At 46.2% G+C, this 20,310-nt stretch overlaps 1 protein-coding gene across 1 annotated transcript; it reads right to left on the reverse strand.

The window, feature by feature from the left end:
- Positions 1 to 1,301: 1,301 nt before the first annotated feature.
- On the reverse strand, positions 1,302 to 13,343 carry slc45a2 (solute carrier family 45 member 2). The gene is made up of 7 exons (XM_076043724.1): positions 12,577 to 13,343; positions 11,239 to 11,415; positions 7,199 to 7,566; positions 5,198 to 5,341; positions 3,995 to 4,118; positions 2,916 to 3,121; positions 1,302 to 1,585 (listed from the first exon to the last, which is right to left on the reverse strand). The coding sequence occupies exons 1-7, from the start codon at positions 13,040 to 13,042 to the stop codon at positions 1,364 to 1,366; spliced, it is 1,707 nt and encodes a 568-aa protein (XP_075899839.1). The 5' UTR covers positions 13,043 to 13,343; the 3' UTR covers positions 1,302 to 1,363.
- Positions 13,344 to 20,310: the final 6,967 nt, after the last annotated feature.

Below are 20,310 nucleotides of genomic sequence, written 5' to 3' on the forward strand. Positions count from 1 at the left end.
GGCACGACTCTCTCGAGGCAGAGGGAGCAGCCAGTGGGCTCCGTGTTGCAGGGGTCGCTCTATGTGTAACTTCACTTCCGAGTTCCACGCCGGTGCCTCGTTCCGCTCTGTTGCCCAGTCTGGCATCCTGTCTCCTGAGTGATTGGGCACCACCCGCTGCTCCCCATTGCTTACATTCAAATGACACAGACGTTCGACTGTGCCTCGCTGCGTCAGCTATCGGTAAGCCGTTTTCACCAGAAAATAAGGGGGCGAGGGGTCGGGGGGGGCGCACAGTTCTTTGTCAGTTCTTTGTCAGTCTCGGCCTGTCGTTTTGTGCTGCTTTTTCACGGTGTGCCGAGGCAGCCACTTGAATCCATTAGAGGTTGTTTTTCAATGCCCACTGAGAAGTTTACTTAGAGCCTTGTTTTTTTTTTTTTTTTAAAAGACGTGGGAAGTGTGGAAAAGAAAGAGGACATTTTAATGGATCTGGTGCAAAAAGCAAAATGGGGTGGGGGGGGGGAAACTGGCAGGCTGAGGCTGATATTGATTTTTTTTTTTCATAGGAGGACTGGTATCTTTATCTGAAACGGTGCAAAGGTCGTTCAGGTTGAAACTTGAGTTGGGAGACTCGAGTCCCATGACTTGACTCAGTCACAAACTTGAGGACTTGAGACTTGCTTGACTAACACTGATAAAAGACTCGACTTGACTTGGACTTGAGACAGATGACTTGAAAGGACTTGACCTTTTTAAATGACGGTGGAATCAACCCAATGTGGCTCTGTGCCCAATACAACGTTTGTTTGTTTGAAAGCAGATGACCACCCTGAAACAGCCTCTGCCCACTTACCCTCTCAGCCAAACTGCACTGATCTCGATGAGTCACAGACTGATTGACGGACACAGTCTGTTTCAGTCAAAACAGGCGCGCCAAGTCTAACAGCACTCTCACTTTCAATCTTTGTCAAAGGAAAGTCAAAGGAAAGGAAGAGATCCCATTTCAAAAATGAGAGTCCAGAATGTCCGAACTCTTCCTGCCACCATAGTTACGTTATGACCACTGGGTAAAGTTTTTTTTTTAATGCACTGTGGGGCCTTTAAGGCCTGTTTTGTAACCTATCGGGATCAAACTGCAAACATCAAGCAGGCGTATTGTTTTTGTTTTCAGTCCAAACACAAAATTAGCATTTTGATTTGTGTCATCTTTGTAAGCACTAGTGGGGGAAAAACATCCGGTGTTGTAAATAAACTCTTCCAAAATTGGCAAATAAATGACAAAACTTAAAAAAAAAAACGTAAAAAAAAAAACCTACACGAGCCACACAATAAACAATCTTTATTTATTAAAACAGCATCAAAATAGTTTCCACAAATGGCAGAATCAATCCACGTATCTGATGAAGACGGCGATGAAGACGCAGCCAAGCAGCGCGGCGGTGGAGGCCGAGAGCACCACCACGATCACGCTGCCCGCCATGTTGACCAGGGCGCCCAGCCCCGCCCCCACGATGATCTGAGCCAGCTGGACCATGCAGGTGAGCGCGGCGCAGTCCACCCCACTGCCCCGCTGGCTCGCGCCGCTGCCTCGCTGCTTCAGTTGCTCCTGGGTGACAAATCGAGAAAGAGAGAGAGAGCGAGAGAAGAGAGGTGGAGGAAGAAGAGGAGGAAGAGGAGGAGGAGGAGGAGGATGGGAACCATTACCGGAGATGTTCCTGACAGGAAACAATCAACATTTGGCAAACAGATGCAGACGCACTCTGGATAACACTGTCTAACCACCTGTGTGTGTGCGTGTGTGTGTGTGTGCGCGCGCAGGCGCGAGTGCATATTCCTTTTTTCTTTTACGAGGTCTGAGCTCTCGCCCATGTGATGTTCAGCCCCTGCGAGAAGGTTCAACGGCAGTTTTTTCAGCCGACGACCGACTGAATTTGGGTCGCGCCCTTCAGAGCGGAGCTTCGTTCGCAAAGAGGAAAGAACAAGGGAACAAACGGATGCTTTGTCGGAACCTCACAAAACAAAGAAGAGGGGGGGACCCTTCCACTCACCCTGTATGACATCACAAAGGGATTTCCAGAACTGTGTCTGTCTATCTAAAAAGTCATTTCTTTTCCTCGTTTTCATTCAAAGGGTGTTTACTGCTTTACACAGTCGGCCCCTTTTATGTCGCGCAGGCAGACAGTTCTTCATAAAAATAAAAGAAAAAGTGATGGGTTTATGATGTCAGGGTCTCCTGGGGAACACGCTGATAGCGGATGATCCCGGCGTGATAACACAGATTTAATTAGAGTCCTCTGTCCACCAGTTAGTTGTACACAGGGAAGGTCATTTCCCACCTGCTATAAGTCCCGCTCGGCCTGTGCACACACGGATGAATGACGTGTTTTACAGCTCGAAGAGGTTGTTGGAGGGGGGGGGGGGGGACTTCGACCCAGACGATGTCAGATGCTGCTTTAAGTTCAAGCAAACAGCCTCAGGGAAGGAGGCTTTTACTTTAGTGAAACCGAGTAGCTCAAACGGTTGATTACTCTTCTTCCCCTTCTTCTTCTTCTTCTTCTTCTTCTTCTTCTTCTTCTTCTTCTTCTTCTTCGTACGTCCCTGCATGCACGCGCCATTCAAACTGTCCCACGTGCGTCATTCTCAACGAGCGTCTCCTGTTTCTCCATCTTCTTCAGAATGTTTGGTCGGCTGAACTCGGCGAAGCAGTCTCATTATTCAAGCCATCAGCAGGTTATTCTCCTGACTAATGATGTCTATTAAACACACCACAGTCATGTTATATTAAAATTATAATCCGGTGTGACTCTGCTCCTAATTCATTGCTAAACCGTTTTTTTTTATTTTTTTTTATGCCAGCTTGATTTTTAATGCTTAATTTTCTTTCAAATTGATTGATTTTTCCCCCCCCTCTTTTTTCCCTTTGACACTCAGCGTACCTCTTCCTCACGCTGGTACTCGGCGATCAGGTTGAACGGGATGGTGTAGAGCGTGCTGGACATGACGCCAAACACGCTGCACAGGACGAGCGTGGCGATGATGTTGGGGAAGAGTCCGATGAGGCTGGTGCCCATGCCGAAGACAAAGTAGCCCATGAAGTAGAGAGCCTTCAGGCCGATGTAGGGCAGGAGGAAACGCTGCACGTCTGGGGGAGACAGGGGGAGACAAGCGACATCGGTCGGCTGTCAGACAGAAGCCATACGTGACAAAAACGCAGAACAGGCTGAATCCGGTCGAGCCTTCCATCACGCTGGATACTTTATTTCCACAAGCAGAAAAGAAAAGGAGATGGAACAGGGAGATACTTTGCGCTGCAGATTATATGTAAATGGTAAATGGTAAATGGACTGCACTTATAAAGCGCTTTTCCAGCACCTTCACGGTACCCCAAAGCGCCTTACAAAGGCCTCTCATTCACCCATTCACGCACACATTCATACACCAATGGGTGGCTGCTGGCATGCAAGGCGCTGCCTAGCCGCATTTAGCCGCATTCAGCCACATTTAGAACAGATCTGTTGCTTGAGTACATTAAATGAGAGGTTTCGTTCAAATTGATGCCTTTGGAAGAACTCCAATCACATGTCCAGAACACATCTGTGTGGTTTAGTCAGGTGTTTGTGTGCTTTTAGCGCTTCCAAATTTCATACTGCACTGTAGTGACGCACAGGTAGGTGACGTTTCATACTGACTCGCAGAATGATCACAACAGCTTGAACAGGCTTCCTTTGAAGAGTGAATGTGTATAACTATCAAGAAATCTGATATTTCCTTCCTGGTAATGGCTATTTTTCCAGGCTGCAGCAACCTACGAAAAATTCAAACGCAACCATGTGATAGGCGGTCGTCTAATGACTGGTTATGCCACACAACCCGAGGCTGTAATTGGCCGCCTGCCAGTCACAAAGCGGCTAATGACGAGTGCGCCGGGCACGGGCTGCATCTGGGCTGCTTTGTTTGGGCACAAAGATGAAGACGCGTACTCGCATTCCGCCCGACACCTTCACAACAAACTCACATGAGTAGAGAGCCGAGGACACGGCGTTGATGCACAGGCCCCAGCAGCCCACTTCCACCCCTCTCTCATAGGTCATGTAGGCCGTGGAGTTGTGCTCCGCGTAAGGGTTCCCCTTGTAAACAATCTGCAGGAGAGAAGGGAGGGAAAAACAACTCTAGATGTGGTTGTCGGAGGGTGAGGCGTCGTGTCCAGGTGGGAGGCTGCGCAGGTGATTAACCAACGGCTCCGGTTGGACAGGCTTCCATGCAAATCTCAATAACATCTCCGCATTACCGACACGGTGACCTTCATGCAGCCCATTAAACTCTCGAGCCCTGGAGGCACGTTCAGGCGCGATGTTATACAAAATTCACTTTGCCAATTAGTTTTTAAAATGATATCGCTCGGTCTCCGCATCCCAGAAATGGAAAAAAAAAAAAAAGTCTCAGTTCTGGTAATCAGCATTTTGTGATGTCACAAATCCCACTGATACGTCCACCAAGTTGGTGTCAACACCCGGTGTCAGAGGGTTAAAGATGACGTTTTCTGTAAAATTCTGCTCCACTGCAGTTTCGGGATGGATTAAAAAAAAACAACAAAAAAAAACGAACCATGTGACATTTAAGAAAACCTTACAGACTGGTTTGAAATCATTGTCAAAGGACTTTCGCAGGCTCTTGTCCCTCCGTGGTATTAAAGGGCTTGCCCTCCACTACAATAAGAAATTCTTGAAAAACCTATTATGTCCTGAGAATCATAGTAACTGTTAGAAAAGGGCTTCACAAAAGAGATAAAAGTTCAGAAGCTGCAACAGACAAAATCTTTGACTGAAATTCTTGCTGGAAAAATGACTCAAGCGTTAAGGGAATTTCTATATAGTATTAGTTGCTTAATATATATGTTACATATATCATAAATATGTGTACATATGTATAAAATATATGTATATATTTATCTTTATATATAAGTTATATTCAAGTAAACTACTTCACTGAAAAGAAAACTTAAAAAAAAAAAAAAAACAGGCACCCATGACCTTGAATCAGGTAACAGAAAAAAGATGAATGGAAAACAACAAACTGACAAGAAAACAAAAAGAAAGTTGAAGCTCTTCAAAATGTCAGAGAAGACAAAAAGCATCTCTGGTTTGGAATTTTTTTCTATGGTTTTGCAGAAATGGCTTTTTATTCCCTTTTATCATTGGTTTGCACTGATTTTGAATACCTGTCCCATGAAGTCGGTGAAGAAGAGCATGTTGCAGAGGAAGGCCGTCCATCCCAGCAGGTGACTGACGCACAGGTAGCGGTAATGGCTGGGCATGTTGATGAAGGCCCTCATGAGGGACCTCAGGGTCATCCTCTTCTGGGTCTGCGGACACGCGGCAGCGGCGTGACACATCAGCGCTCACAGCCAAGAGGCAACAAAAACGAATAAACTGAACAGCAGGCTTCACGCTCGACAACACATCAAAAGCTTCGAAGAAGAGGAAAATGAAAAAATAAAAGGCCGCAGAGCACCGCCTGTAGGGATTTAAGTGTCCAACAGACAGGGGGAAAAAAGGCAATACTGAACAGTTCACCTTGAAATGGTTCATCTAATAGCATAAAATGACGCTGGATTTAAATTTAAGCTTTGCGTGGCCTTGTGCGACAATATTTGCCCGCGTTTTTTATTTTTTTATTTTTTTTTACATCAAGTTAACGCTTAAACCCGGAAACACAAACCGTCGTCGCCTTTGCATCGTCTTTTGATCAGGACTTCAAATGGAGTCGGAAATAGCCGAGGCGCCGCTCGTTAAGCACCTCTCTGCATCCTGCAGGAAATTAAATTTCGATGCTAGTGTATTCGCGCTTAATGCCTCCGTCAGGATAGCTAAATGAATTCCTCTGCGGGTTTGTCATCAGCTCATACGGAGAGAAGTTTAGGGCGGCTCTCACTGACGTCAGGTTGCTGGAGGATCCATAGACTAAAACCGCTTTATTCTCGTCTAATGAATTCTGTTCTAATTAATTCATCTCGTACATATACTATACTGCACATCATCTGGATATTTATTTACAGACGTGCTTTTTATATTATGTGTTGAGTCTTTCTTACATTGTAAAAGAACAGCAACAAACGGTTTATCTTTCGATTTTTCGAAACAATTTTAAAACAATTTCGATCGTGTGTCTTAAACTCACAGCGAGACCACAATTCATTCATTTTGCAACTATTGTAATCATTCCTTTCTGCGCCGACAGACATTTCAATTGGACGGCAAGAACTGGCTCGCATAGTTTCTCCCTGTGTTGGAACACATTACAATTCAAAGGTCGCGTTCAGTGCCAGTTTGTTCACTCAGAAGCAGTGCGGAGGAAAATAAAGCCAATTTGGCTGTGGAGAGGTTTCTGGGTTTGTCTCCAGCGAAGCTTCACTGAGGTCAAACACGCAGCTGTCACGACAGCACCACAAAGATCAAATGGAAAAAAACAAAAAAAAACAAACAAACAAAAGAGCATTTCAAAGGATGCCAGCATCATCTCTCTGAAGCGCCTGTCAGCACCACTTCAGGGCATTGAATACAAGCAGCCTCGATCCAAGCAGACTTTAACGCTGCCAATCACACTCGACGACGATGAAACAGTTTACCGTCAGTTTCCTGACGTTCACTGTTGCTGTTGAAGGCTGCAGGCATATTGGGTAGGGTTACCTGTTCCTATATCTCGTACTACCCCCCCTCCCCAGTCTCCGCATTCGCTTCAGCATTCTAGCAGCGAATTGCAATGCCAGATTGAGATCTGCGACGCCACGAATTGAAACGATGCAGGCGCTAATCCAAGTCGTTTCATGTCCCACTTGATCTCATATTTTTCTATTTTATCTTCTCTCCTTTTGAACGAGAAAAGTGCCTAATTGCTTACGTTACTGTGGTACTGCTACTACGCTATCGCACCAGTCGACAAATTCACTGAGGATTTGGTCAATATTTTGCTATTTATCCAGCAGAAATATATTAAATATATATATATTATAAAAAGGGAAGAAAAAGAACAGCAAACATAATTAAAGACAAATTGCAATCTACATGTGCTCTCTTCATGGCACTCATCGGTGCTTGAAACAGAACAAAAAAATGACGCACAGCTCTGGGGTGAGCCATCAAAAGAAAGACATTGTGTTCCCTTTTCAACGGTGCGTTTTCTTAATTGGACCCTCCTAGAGCCCAATTAGTGCAGTTCCTACCTCCTTGTTTGGCTGTTTGGCACTGGAGGTCACAGAGTTGGCCTCCCCCAGGGCGGAGAAAGACCTCGGCCTGAGGTCCGCGACGGGCGCGGGGACGGCGGGGGTGCCGGGCTCTTTGGCCAGCGCCCCGTAGCCGTTGCTGTGGGCGCTGAGGAGGCGGAGCGCGTTGGGCGGCGACGCCACCGAGGCCGAGCGCTCCTTGCACAGGGGCTGCTCGGGAATGCTGAAGAGGTGCACGGTGAGGAAGATGCCCCAGGTCAGCGCCGAGAAGAAGTAGATGACCTGGTACTCGGAGCCCAGCGCCTGGCCGATGAGAGAGTGGCCCCAGTCCATGGCGCCGACCAGGTAGCCACAGGCGCCGCCCAGACCTGCCACACACACACACATACACACACCGGCAGTCGTAACAAGGCAACAACGCTTGGCCACAATCATCTTTTTCTTTTCAGTGCGAGAAGAAAATCATTGCAAGAAAAAAATGAACGTTACATCCCATTAACTTTCCGTCATATTACACAAGGAAACTTAAAGCTATAATTAGCCATGCGTAGGAAATAATGACATGGCTTGGAACACCGCAGGAAGGGCGGAACAAGACCAGGCTAGTAGATGAGTGAGTGTGATGACGCACCTCTCCCACCACCACCTTCTCACCCCCCACCCTCCATCCGACCCCCCACCCCCCACCTCCACCCACCTTCAGAGCACACTTAAGTTCCACTTAGCGAAAACCCGGCCGCCGAGCGGAGACATGGATCACACCAAGGTGCGACTGCGTTCCTCTCCCTCGATGAAAAAGTGTTGAGCGTGGATGAAATTAGCTGGTGATTAGGCGTAGAGGTGCACGGAAAGACTGACAGCCGCGCCAGGGTAATGCGACACTAATTGAGTCTGCTTTGCGGATGCGGGTGTTGTCACGTACGCCAGAGATTGTTTGAAACATTTTGAAAATGCTCTTTGTTGCTGAGAGGCACACTCTCAGCTACAGAAAGGCAGAACCTATGTCCATGTTTTGTCGTCTGTCTTAATGTAACTTTTAACTCAAACTCTGCTGCTATCTTGGCCAGGCTTCCCCTGAAAAAGAGGTCTTGTATCTCAGTGGGGCCGACTTGGTTAAATAAAGGTTAAATAAAATAATAATAATAATAATAATAATAATAATAACTTAGCGGAGATCAGAGATTATATCTTTGTTGCAACTTCACCTTACGACAGCTGGGATTGAGATTTTCTATCCATGTTAACTGGAATACATTGGAATTTGCAGTATGCCATTGAGTGATTGCCTTTATGCAGTTGTGAAGTCAATTAACCCTTCGGCGGTGAACATGATCCTGATGTGGCTTCAAGTTCAGAAAGGAACCGCAGGAGTCAAAGATGGATCTATAATCTACTTTGTCGCTGCAAAGAACGTGCGGCACCAAATGCTTCAGCTTGCCGAGGGTGTCACACACCGCCTTCAATCATAGCATCCTAGCATGACGTTGACACAGTTAGAGAGGACGATCGATATTTCAAACAGCGGTGCAAGATAAGGTTATACTGGAATCACTTCTGGGGGGAAAAAAAATGGGAAATCAAAATCCCTCCTGCGGTGCCTGCAGCGCCAATCGAAGACACACGGAGGAGGAAAAAAGTGGGAAAAGGAAATAACAACAGCTCACGTCTCCATCCAGTGCATTCCAGCGGCGGCGGCGGCATATAAGGAGTCATGTGCTTAGCATCTGTCTCTCAGCTAAGACCCATGACTGCAGCACATGACCAGCTCAGGGCTGGATTACTGCCTGACTCGCATGCTCACACCACCCGGTGCCTGCTGATAGCTACGCACGCGCGCGTGCACGCACGCACACACGCACACGCACACACGCACACACACACACACACACACACACACCCGAACCTGCAGCAGCACTGAGAAATATATTTGTTTGATTGTGCACAGCACTTTGTAGACCAATTTGCAAGCACTTCACATCAATCTGTTGTTTTCTGTTTTGTATTTTCTGTTAAATAACATTAATTTAGTTCATAGGGGTAGGAATATATAAGTCCTTACTTCTTCCTACCCCCTTTCGAACATCAACATGAACTTGTATTTTCACTGGTGTTTGCTTACTTATTCTTATGTTTTATTTATACATTTTTTTATTATAATAATAATAATTATTATTATTATTATTATTATTATTATTATTATTAATGTATTTATTATGTATTTGGTTTTGTATCCTTTTCAATTCTCTTTCCTTTCTTACATGTTCGAAATAATCAAATCAAATCAAATCTGCCCTTAACGTCAGATTTCACGTGCTCTCCAAGGTGACTGTGAAAAGGCCAGTGTTTATGGTTTACCATCTGAGAGAGCGTTCCCTTTGTGTGATGGCAGCGTGGCGCATAGGTCCCTATAAGGTCTCTCCCACTTTCATCAGACATAATAATGGCATCGCTGACATGTCCAAGCTGGCAGCGCAATTCAGGCTGACTGGGTAATCTGCCCGAATGCATTAAAGCATCAAAACGTGGCAAGAATAGAATGCATGTAGACCGATGCTGCAACACTGAAGTGGAATAATAATGACGAAAAAAAAAGGAATCATGGCGAAAATAAAGCAGGACCAAGGGCAACTCGAGTCTGCAGAAAAGTTAAAAACCTTTGTGTATGAGTTGAATGTGAACACAGGCTCTTTTTTTTTTTTCTGGCATCAGTAATCAACAACACAATGTACACCTGTTTGTTAGAGATCCAATCAGTGACTCACCGCCAGGCACCTGTTTAATTAACTGTACTCAAGGACCCAAGCTGCACTTGCTCGTCTCTTCTCTGAATGAATAAATTCAATTAAAACCAAGACATAGACTACCAATATCAGTCTATCGATTTACAATTTGATTTGTAAATTTTAGTGCGCACTTTTCTGACACTCTTCACGATGGAACCATCCCAACCAATTTGGGTTTCGTATTTGTACCTTGTTATCCTTTTTACTTTTAATTTTTTTTTTCTAATTTAGAATTACATATTATAAGGTATTAATAAGAAAAAAGGAAATTCTTGCTGAATGGAGAATTAATTGAACCATGCAGTATATTCATGTGGTAAACTGCAAACAGAAGAGCGTGAAAAGACTCGTGTAACTATGAAATACTCCCCCTGCTTGTGATTTGCACAAATTCGGGCTCGGGCCTGAAACAAGCGATTTGTGTTTCCACCAGTTGAAAATCCCACAGTCAGATGTGTTGCACATTCATTCATCGGTGTAATTCTGTGAGCCACTTATAGCACAAAAGGTAGAGTTTAGTTGTATTTTGCAGCTTTAAGTGGATAAACTACAAAAAAAAAGAGAGAGAGAGAGAAGGGTGAACTACAACGCATGAAACGACACAGAAATTGCAAAATGGTAATTCAAGTGGCAGTGCTGTGACTGTCCAGGACTGCTGCATTGCTCTGTCTCCTCTGAGACACTAACACAGTCCAATATATGCTAATGACATGCACAGAACTGGTCTGCTGGATGGGTTTCAGGTGCTAGGAAACGTGTAATGGTTACAACAACAGCTGTGCACGAGCAGACATGGTCACAAAACATGGTCACAAAACATCTGGGTGTTGCCACCTGGGATAATATATTAGTAGGAACTGCACGATTGACAAAATACTGATGTTGTTGCCCATTTAGGTAACTGACTAGTCGCTCCATGCAAGCCCACGGACCATCTGCTCCTTAATTTAGTCTCTAATTTAATTTTCTCCGCTTGTCCCTCCTCAAAACTGTGATTTCTGCTTCTGATTCACAGCCCTTGCACGCATGTTGTGGCCGTGAACAACAGACACACATGGTTCACGCGCTTGCAACCGACCATACAACCGTGCAATCACCCCAGGAACCAGAACTGCTTCGTGCTGAAAAATCAATGTCCATACCTCATTTATGAAGATCCTGCGGCTTACTAAAACTCAAGAGTCCAAACATGTCGGCGCTCAATAGTAAACAAAGAGCGATGCTACTTTAGGGCGTTTCATTTTGGCTGCAACGCACCTGTGAGCAGCGCGTGATAGTGCAGGCCCCTCTCTTTGTCCTGATGCGAGCACACGTCGAAGAGGTAGGCCTTGATGGGCCCGTCGATGAAGTCTGCGGCGAAGTCGAAGAGCACCACGCCGAACATCACCACCACGATGGCCCATATGCTCCGAAGCGATCGATCCCTCACCAGCGCTGCAAAAAGAGAAGCAATGAGGGGAAATCTCAAATTGCACACCGCCGGGGGCAAAAGGTTGCCAGAAGAACAACAAAAAATGAAAGCTAAATGCATCTGGTGGATTGTGATTTTATTGCAGCCTTTAATGGTCTATTCCGAGTGAGTGAAGGGACCCGGAAACAATTATGAGTGAAGCACCTGCCACTGGAACACAATGGGAGCGATTCTTCTGGGATCGACGTGTGGGAGGGCGCTACAAAGACCAATTGAAGTCAGAAAACTTGAAGATGTGTCAAAGAAGAAGAAGAACAAGATAAAAGAAACAACCTCACAGTGCACAACACGAGCAGGACGCTCTGTTACTTGGATTGGGGGGCCATTAGTCCGAGGTTGGCCTGATGTCATGTCCCTCTTTCAGTGGCATTCGGCTCCACGTGAAAATTATAATCAGCTTAGCTGCACATGTAAGGAATACTACAATAGGCACAATCTGCGACCATGACAGCTCTCAATTTCATTATGAAACTTTTCAGTGTTCAGTTCTTCAGCGTTAGTACAGGGAAATGTAGCACCGAGAAGAAATTAGCAAGGTTCTTTTGCACAACTATTATTTCGAGAGAAACTTTTGTGAGCGCGTATGCAGGGTTATAAAACTAACCTGACCTCGCCCGATAGAACACCGGCGGAATTTCAGTCAGTCGGCTCGTAAAAGAAAACATTCTTCGGCGGAAAACTTCCTCTGAAAGGTTGCAGACTCGGCGGGAGACCTCAACAACATCGACACCATAACAAAGAAAGCTGAAATGTCAAAACCTTGGACTTCGGTCTGGTTTGCGGAGAGGGCTTCGCTTCAGGGCCAATGCATTTTGCACGTTTTGTTACCCTCTGGGGAAAAGAAACCCCTCCGGGCTTGATTGACAGCCCTGTTGCCCTCCGGGTAGAAAACCATCTGACTGTGTGCGCCAGTGACAGGCAGGGATGAGCTCCCCGCTCGAAAGAAACCTGCTCAGGTTCAAATAGAGATACAAACACGACCTTAAAGCCTCACTTTTTCCCCATCCCCAGGCAGCTGTCAGAATTTCCCCTTGCTTCTTCCAAAGGTCACATCTCCAGAATATTTACTACAAAGACTCGCTGTCTCACATCATTAAGTTTACTCTCTCCTCACCTTCTCTTACCTGAAATGACGGCGTCGCCGTTGAGGAATAAAGTGATGCCCACCATCATGAGGATGCCCAGCACCAGGATGTAGGGCCTTCGGCGGCCCCACGACGAGCGGCAGTAGTCGCTGGCCGAGCCGATGATGGGCTGTAGCAGGAAGCCCAGGATGGGGCTGATCAGCCACACCAGGCTGTAGAGGCTGCGCGGCAGGCCCACGCTCAGCAGCACCGGCGTGACGAAGGCCGCCTCCACGGCGTAGCAGAACTCCCTGCCGAACATGACCAGGCCGTGGAGGATGAGGCGGCCTCGCGAGCGCCGGGGCGGCTCCACAGCGCCGAACACGGCACTGTCCACACTGTCCATGTAGTCCTCTTTGGAGGCCGTGCAGTCTGTGGAGCTCTTGTGCAGAGCAGTGTGCTTGCCCGGTGCCGGCACCCTGCAGGGTTGGGGCCGGGCGGACTGGTCCTCCGATAGAAGGGTCATGGTGGACCGGTGGGAGAGGGCAGGAGGAAAGGGACAGCAGCAAAGAGAAGGGGAAGGGGTAGCGGTGGAGAAGAAGAGCGATGAGTCAGAGAGTGGAGGGTCTCTCTCTCCCAGTCCAGTCCTGGAACGGATGGCCCCCCGGAGCCCACTCAGCCCCAGCTAATCCTCATCTCTGTCGCTGCATAGCTGAGCGATGGGCGCGAGACTCTCACACACGCTCGGCTTGACGCGCAAAGGTTCCGCGTCCCGGTCTGAGCAGGGCACTGCGAGGGAGCTGAGGAGGAGCCCGGAGGGGAGGAGGGCAGGAAGTGGGAGTACTCAGGGACGGCCTGACTCCCCCTTCTTTTTCTTCGAAACACTTTAATGAACACACACAGACACACACACACACAAACACTGTCTCTGCCTAGACCCCAGGCCAACTTGACAGAGGTGCGTCCGGCGATCACATGCAAGTGATTGTGCGTGAGCACTGAAGGGAGTGTGTAGCCGCTTTGTGTCGGCCCACGAAAGGAGGAGGCCTGCTGGCGCCGGGAGGAGGATTCATTCAGCAGAACATCCTGAGAAACGCATCGGAAAAGCGATCAATTTGAGACAAGCGGGACTGTCGAGCACATTGAATAATTCTGAGCTTACATTCATTTAGAAGTATTTCCCTATCATGAAATATCTCTCTTGTTTAATTTGCTCTTTGATTTGAAGCAGCGCCTGGACTGTCAACGGGCAGGAAACATCCTGCAGGACTGACACGTTCCATTTGCCAAGTGATGAAATCCATGAATTTATTTCCATGCGTCGTACATTTGCTCCATCGACGTTGCTGATTTGCAGACACATCTCTCGTGAAACCATTTTCTTCTTACTGCATATTCTCTCATGTGTTTTTACTGTATTTGCATACGCTCCCACCAGCCCCACTTATATTGCCCTTGTTGAGCTTTACTTTTGACTTTCAGTGGGGCAAAAGCTCCGAACAGCCGCAGAAAAGAACATACTTGCTTTGCCCTCTGTTTACTGCCATCTGCAAAAAAATAAAATAAAACTGATACCTTGTTGGCTCTTCAATATGTTTGGATCGTCATGGATGTATCATAAGAACTGGATACCGGACTGGCAATATGGCGGCGCGCCGATTTTTCCCAGTGGCCACACAAGGTATTGCAGCAAGAAAATCCCACGGGCCCAAAAAACATTTTTCCCATAGACCGCAATACGGTCTTTTAGCTGTTTAAAAAAAGGGCTAGAAAATCACCAGAAAAGAGTTTATTCCCAGCGTGACATCACAGCGTCGTACATGCTGTGTTCTGATTGGCTGCATCCTGACGTGTCTGTAAATGACGATCTCCAGAATCATTCGATTGGTCAAACGATCATGAGAAATCATCATGAGACAAAAGATCATGAGTGACAGAGGCATGATGGCAAGTGACACTACTGTGCATGCTCTATGGGCCCATTAATGCGGAAGCCAAGAACTTTATTGGTATATGCGCTGGGTGAGCAACTTCAGTGAAATTAATGGGCCACCATCTTGGACTCAACAAGTGGGCTTTGGGCTCCACTTGTCTCTTTCTGACGTCACAAAACTATGAAGTTGCCCGTATCACAACGTCGTCATGTGCCTCTTCAAAGAACAGTACATTATGAGCCAATAATGGGATGACTGAATGTGAAAATAAGTGAATAAAGAGGTCCGTGAAGAAATTAAATGAGAATAATAAACATGACCTGCTGAAATGTCACCTGAAATAAACAGGCTTGTCTTTAAGCCTTCAGAGTCACAAAGCTGCGACCCTGAACAGACTCCCTGCTCGGAGGTGTGAAGTCACCTCCGAGGATCCGGTCCAAGCCGGGCTCCTCTGCCTCCGTGACCAGGCCGACCTTTCCCGGCATCAATCACCCCAACCGACGGACTTTTAAATGAGTCTCATCTCATTAAAGAGGCCACATCCTCATTAGCCCTTGCTAAGCATATGCTTCCTGTCAGCGGGGGAAAAGGCCACCACTCAGGACACCCGTGTGCCCGGCGTGCATTACATGCGTGCCCACAATAAGTTAGCAATTTATTGCAAGTCAAGTGTGTCATCACTGTGTCCTTCAAATGACGGGGGGAAAAATGTCTCTGCCGGTACAGCAGGCACTTGCATGATTTCTAAAGCAAACTCATTAGCACTAACTGTCAAGGCCAAATGTAATTCCAAATTCTCTTTGCCAGCATTTTCTTGAAATAGTCTGGCTCTCTGTTAGTATCACTGTGAGAATCCAAGTCCTTGACTTCTTTTTTGCTGACCAACTTTAAGCATCCGTGGCCTAGAACTCAGAGCGGAGCTGTGTAAAAACTGCCTTTTCTCCCTTACAAACAGCAGCGCTGGGGATTATGAGCCATTTGAAGAAGCAGCGGCAGAGCCTGGGAAGCAACTTAAAGGTCCAGTGTGTGTAATATTTGGCTTGATTTATGAGTTTTGTATTGGTTAAAGCTTGACATACTGCCCATAATGTCATTAATCAAAGTGTAGACTTGCAGTACAATAAAAGTGAATTTTTCACACTGGACCTCTAACAGTGATATTTTTCTTCAACTTCTTCCAACTGAAAAATCATACAGTACTCTCCCTGTGATGCCTCTCGCACCACTCGTGTGGAGGCGGCTGATAGGCCGGTCAGCTGCTTGAGCTCATCTCTGAACCTCCAGGCTCTAGAAAAGGTCCATGCGCTCTCTCAATTGTCCTCCCATATATCTTGAAGGGCCACACATCATTGAGGCATGTGAGGATATTATTCTTTCTCTTTCAAAAATGTAGGTATCTAGGAAAAACGAAAAACAGAAAGCGGTGTGAAACTGTGTGAAATTCAAGGCATTTAAAAGCAACTTGGCTTCGTCAGCACCTCACGCGGCCACCTACAGCAAGCTAATTCAGCAAAGCCGTGAACGGCCACTGCAGCATCAGGATCAGCGGACTTATTACGCTTAAACGGGCAGAAGATATTGGCACCAAATGTCATCCGTCCAGTCAGTCACTGTGCCCTTCACAACAGATCCACGCAGAATACCAGCTCAGTTCCACAAGGCGCCCGTAAAATATGCAATTTCGGACCCTTACACCTCATTCTGGACCCCAGTAGATCAACTTTGTGCTGTCAGTTATCAAGAAACGTTGCACAGTTTTCTAGGAATCCATTTTACCCTTTTATGGTGTCCTGTTAAACACTTGTTTTTCTGCTAAGACCTATCAATGAGGAACCCATTGACAAGCTGAAGTCACAGGATGTTGTCAGAAATGCACTGATAAAAGAGTGATTTAGTTTGAAATCCACAAGCTGATAGCTGGTGTTTGGAAGACAAGTTTACAATGCAGGCTGAAAAGCAGGTTTACAGCGAAAGCCTTTTAAGACACGCTTTACTGAAACAGCCCAAAACAAAGCTTTTCTGGTGAGGGGACCGTGAAACACGAGTTGTCATAACAAGGACAAGAAGATAATTTCCTCCACCTGCTGCCACAGCTGTTTCGCATCGTTCTAGTGAACACATGACAGCAGATAAGTGGCTTTCTCCTGCTTGAATTCACAGAACGAGGACGGTTTTATTGAAGCAGTGTGACGTGTCTGGCTACTGGTTCACTGTGTGAAAGAAAAAAAAGAAAATCATCTCGAAATAAAACTGCAACTGTCCGGAACAAATCCTGAATGTGCACCTGCCGCAATGAGATTGGACTTTGCAGAGCGCGATGCTCTGCAAAGGTGAATGAATTCATGGGGTAACGATGAGAAAGAACTCTATAGAACGTTTACATTTTACTGATGGGTTTTTTTTCTCCCCCCCCATCTACCTCGGTTTGCCGCTCCCGCCTAGCAGCTCGACCGAGCTCAGCACGTGCGCCAGTTCCCCCAGCGTTGAAGAGGGTCGCGGCGTGTTTTTTTTTTTTGTTTGTTTCTTCGTTTTTTTGTGTCTTGAAAGCGATTTGGAAAAACAAGAAAGCATCTCACACGTGAGCTGAGGCTTGGACGGCGTATATATCCATGGCAGTCCTACAGGTGCTTCGTGCTGATTCTTTTCTTCAAAAAGAAAGAAGCAAAGCAAGATAGAAAAAAAAGTACCCATTTGGAATGGCTTCACCGTTGGTGCTGAAACCCTGGAAAAGTGTGTGGTCATTAAAACACTGCATCGCTCCGGAGGGAAATCTGTGTTACTTTTAACACTGCCTTCGCCGGGTTTAATATAACTCCAGTGTTGTTATTTATTTTATTTTTTTTGAAGACCACACGACTGGAACATGTCAGCGCCCGTCTTTGCAGCCAATTAAAATGACTTCCTCCGCACCTTCGGATGAAGTTCAAAACCCACCGGGGCTTCCGTCTTCGCCATTGATGTTTTCTTCACCCCAACCTTTTTTCTCGTGCTTTTAAATGTTCAGAATCAACTCCCTCACAATGGAATCAGTCCCTACTTTTTTTTTTTTTTCTGTTTTTCATTTCTCATGTGAAGCACTCTGCAAAAGCTGTCAAGAAAAGTGCTGTACGAATAAACATCTTAATAAGCCCGCTCACGTTTGTAGACAACTCTGCTGCGGAAGAATTCAATACCAAGGTGAAAAAAGGAAAACATGAGATTGAATCAAACACCTTTATGAACAATTTGCCTTTCAGAAGAAAAACTTTATTCACCGCTTGAAAGGAAAACCTTTTTAAATCAGCCCACGTCAACAAAAAAAAAAGAGAGATGCTGGTACATTTATCTGTGTGACTCAGCCAAAATTCCACAGCCCATGTAAACAACTGTGCATTAATGCTGGATGGTGATCGGTAACGAGATGAGGTTGTTCTGAAAGTGGATAGTAGAACAGGTTCTAATTGCATTTGTTGTTTGTCCATCACTGTTCAGAGGCCGGAAAAAACTCAGACCTGGACTGGAATCATTTTTTTTGCTTGGTCTTTGTTGTACTCACTATATAATAGACATTCCAAGCCTTCCTCTGAATTCCGCATTCACGTGTTGAATGGGTAGAGATGTTTTTTTACCATTTAAAGGTGAGAGCGTGTGGAGGAAAGAGTCTGTCCAGCTTTGCCACACAAACATTTTTTAATTCCATAACTATTTGTGCTGCATATCAGCGACAGTTGGAAGGGGGAAGAGGGAAGAGGGAGTGATTACGGTGCAGTGGTCTCGAGAACGCTGCGCTGTTTTCCTCCCGCCTGTTGGCTTTCCTTTCAAATCCTCCCCTTTCTTAGTAGATTTGGTCTAAATGCCAAATCTGATGTGGGGAGGGTTCACGCAGCGCTGACATTTTCAGGCACTTCTGTCGGGGAACACACACAACACCGGCGGGAGTCATTTTTGAGAAATTTCACAAGCTGTACCCCCCTGGAAAGGGTCTTGTCACTTTTCAAACTGACCTCTTTGTTCCGTCATTTAGAGTTTCTTGAACAACGGCTGTATTTTCTTTTTTTTCCAAATCCTTTCACAGACAGGCAGTGTTATGGTCACCCTGCCATCCAAGGTGTTACCAAGCCTGCGTTCATTAGCTGACGGCAAACCTATGGCGCCTCTGATGAGGGCTGCTGACTGTCTGCTGACTGACAGCTGACTGCTGACTGCTGAATTTAATCATTTAAACCCCACGACGGTTTCATTCTGCAGCGTTGAAAAAGGCATAATCATACACAATTACACACAAAAATCAATAAATACAACAATCGAACTACAAAAGTAGTAAATTTGTAAAGCAAAGAATAGTAAAAGCTCAATTTAAGGATAGATAGATAGATAGATAGATAGATAGATAGTTCCAGACTACACCAGCCACTGTAGGAGACTAGAGGAAGGAAAAGGAAAAATATATTTCAATGGAAACCTGAGGTTTGCAGCCTCTGTGTCACTGTCACCATCTCGGCTCTTCTTGGCTCTAATCAAGCCATTGTTGCCGTGCTGCCCCACCAACCCCCCCGACCCCCAGGTCCGCTTGTCCCAGTTTGGGCAATCACGGCCAAGCGGGGGCAGTCACGAGGAGGGCGCTTTCGTGGTCGACTGGAGCGGCGCTTCGTGCTAATCAAGTGATGATGCATGTGATCCCTGACGAGGGATGCTGCGCAGGGGGAGGAGGAAGGCCGAGTGCAGGCAGTGTGGCAAGGGAGGCGGGACCTCCGCTTGATGAGAGCAAATCAGAGCAAAAACAGAAATACCTCTTATGTCGCAGGCAAATAGAAAAGGAAAAAAACAAAAAACAAAAGGCGCAATTCATCGAGTGGCATCACTGACCGACTCACATGTTTGCACAGGTGAGGTTATATTTCCAGACAATGAGATGAACTTCCCTCCTTTCTGAGGACCAGGATTCTGATTAAACGCTGTCAAAGTGATCCAACATTTTGGATCATGAATTTATTAAAAATCTTTTTTTTTTTTTTTCTCATCTCATAGCCGCTAAATTAAAACACTTCCTGGCGAAAGATCTAAATGGGGAATAACCAAATCATCCAAATCCTGCCTGTACATTAAGCAGCTACGATGGAAGCCTCCACCTTTACGTTCTCATGTTCTCCCGGCCGGCTGCCCCGAGTCTGGCCCGGCAGCCTGAGAGTCAGATGGTTCCGAGTCACACTGCAGACATTCCTCGCATACATGTGCGCCTCCAGGTCGTGCCGCACGGCTCCGCGTGCAGTTGTACATTCCTGAACAGACAGACGGACGGACGGACAGACGGACCGGGCGAACAAGTGCTTTAGTGGTAGCGCCGTTATTGCATTAGCCTCTACGCCGGTATCAAAGGTTAAAGCCAGCTATGGAAGTTCCCTGTGCACGAGTAACACAGTGTGAGACACTTCAGATGGCAAATCAAGCTAACAGAAAAAATACATTATTATAAACATGACAGAATAAAGAGCCTCAATCATTTCATCGTACACTTTTCATTGTTATGATAGTTGACGGCAAAGGAGGAAGTTACAGGTTTGCCCAACTTTAAACTCTTTGCCTGTCGCCAGTACGGCACACGCAGGCCACGTGCACCGCAGGAAGACACTGACGGTGCAGCCAAGTGTTTTGATGAAGGGGAACACAATCCGGTCGGGGGCTTTTTAAATGAATAACAAATAATAATACACCACACTCTCAGTTTTGCACATTCCCAGTCTTCCGTTCTACTGGGGTGCTGCTGGCGCCAGACTCAGATTGGAACAAATTGGCTCATGACAATGTGTACAAAGGGATAAACCCCATAATCCGCAGTGTATCCTATTATTTAAGGCACAAACAGCGGGTTGCTCCCAGCATT

Source organism: Nelusetta ayraudi, unplaced genomic scaffold (genome assembly GCF_046127955.1).
Source record: "Nelusetta ayraudi isolate G7.1 ecotype Tasmania unplaced genomic scaffold, CSIRO-AGI_Nayr_v1 ptg000076l, whole genome shotgun sequence".
NCBI classification, from domain to species: Eukaryota; Metazoa; Chordata; class Actinopteri; order Tetraodontiformes; family Monacanthidae; genus Nelusetta; species Nelusetta ayraudi.

Excerpts from the sequence above, each read along its gene's own strand:
- slc45a2 (XM_076043724.1), bottom strand. The coding sequence starts at position 13,042 with ATGACCCTTCTATCGGAGGACCAGTCCGCCCGGCCCCAACCCTGCAGG. Across the intron at positions 11,416-12,576 it reads CGGCGACGCCGTCATTTCAG|CGCTGGTGAGGGATCGATCG; the intron begins GTAAGAGAAGGT and ends CTCTTTTTGCAG. Across the intron at positions 7,567-11,238 it reads CTATCACGCGCTGCTCACAG|GTCTGGGCGGCGCCTGTGGC; the intron begins GTGCGTTGCAGC and ends TGTGTGTGGCAG.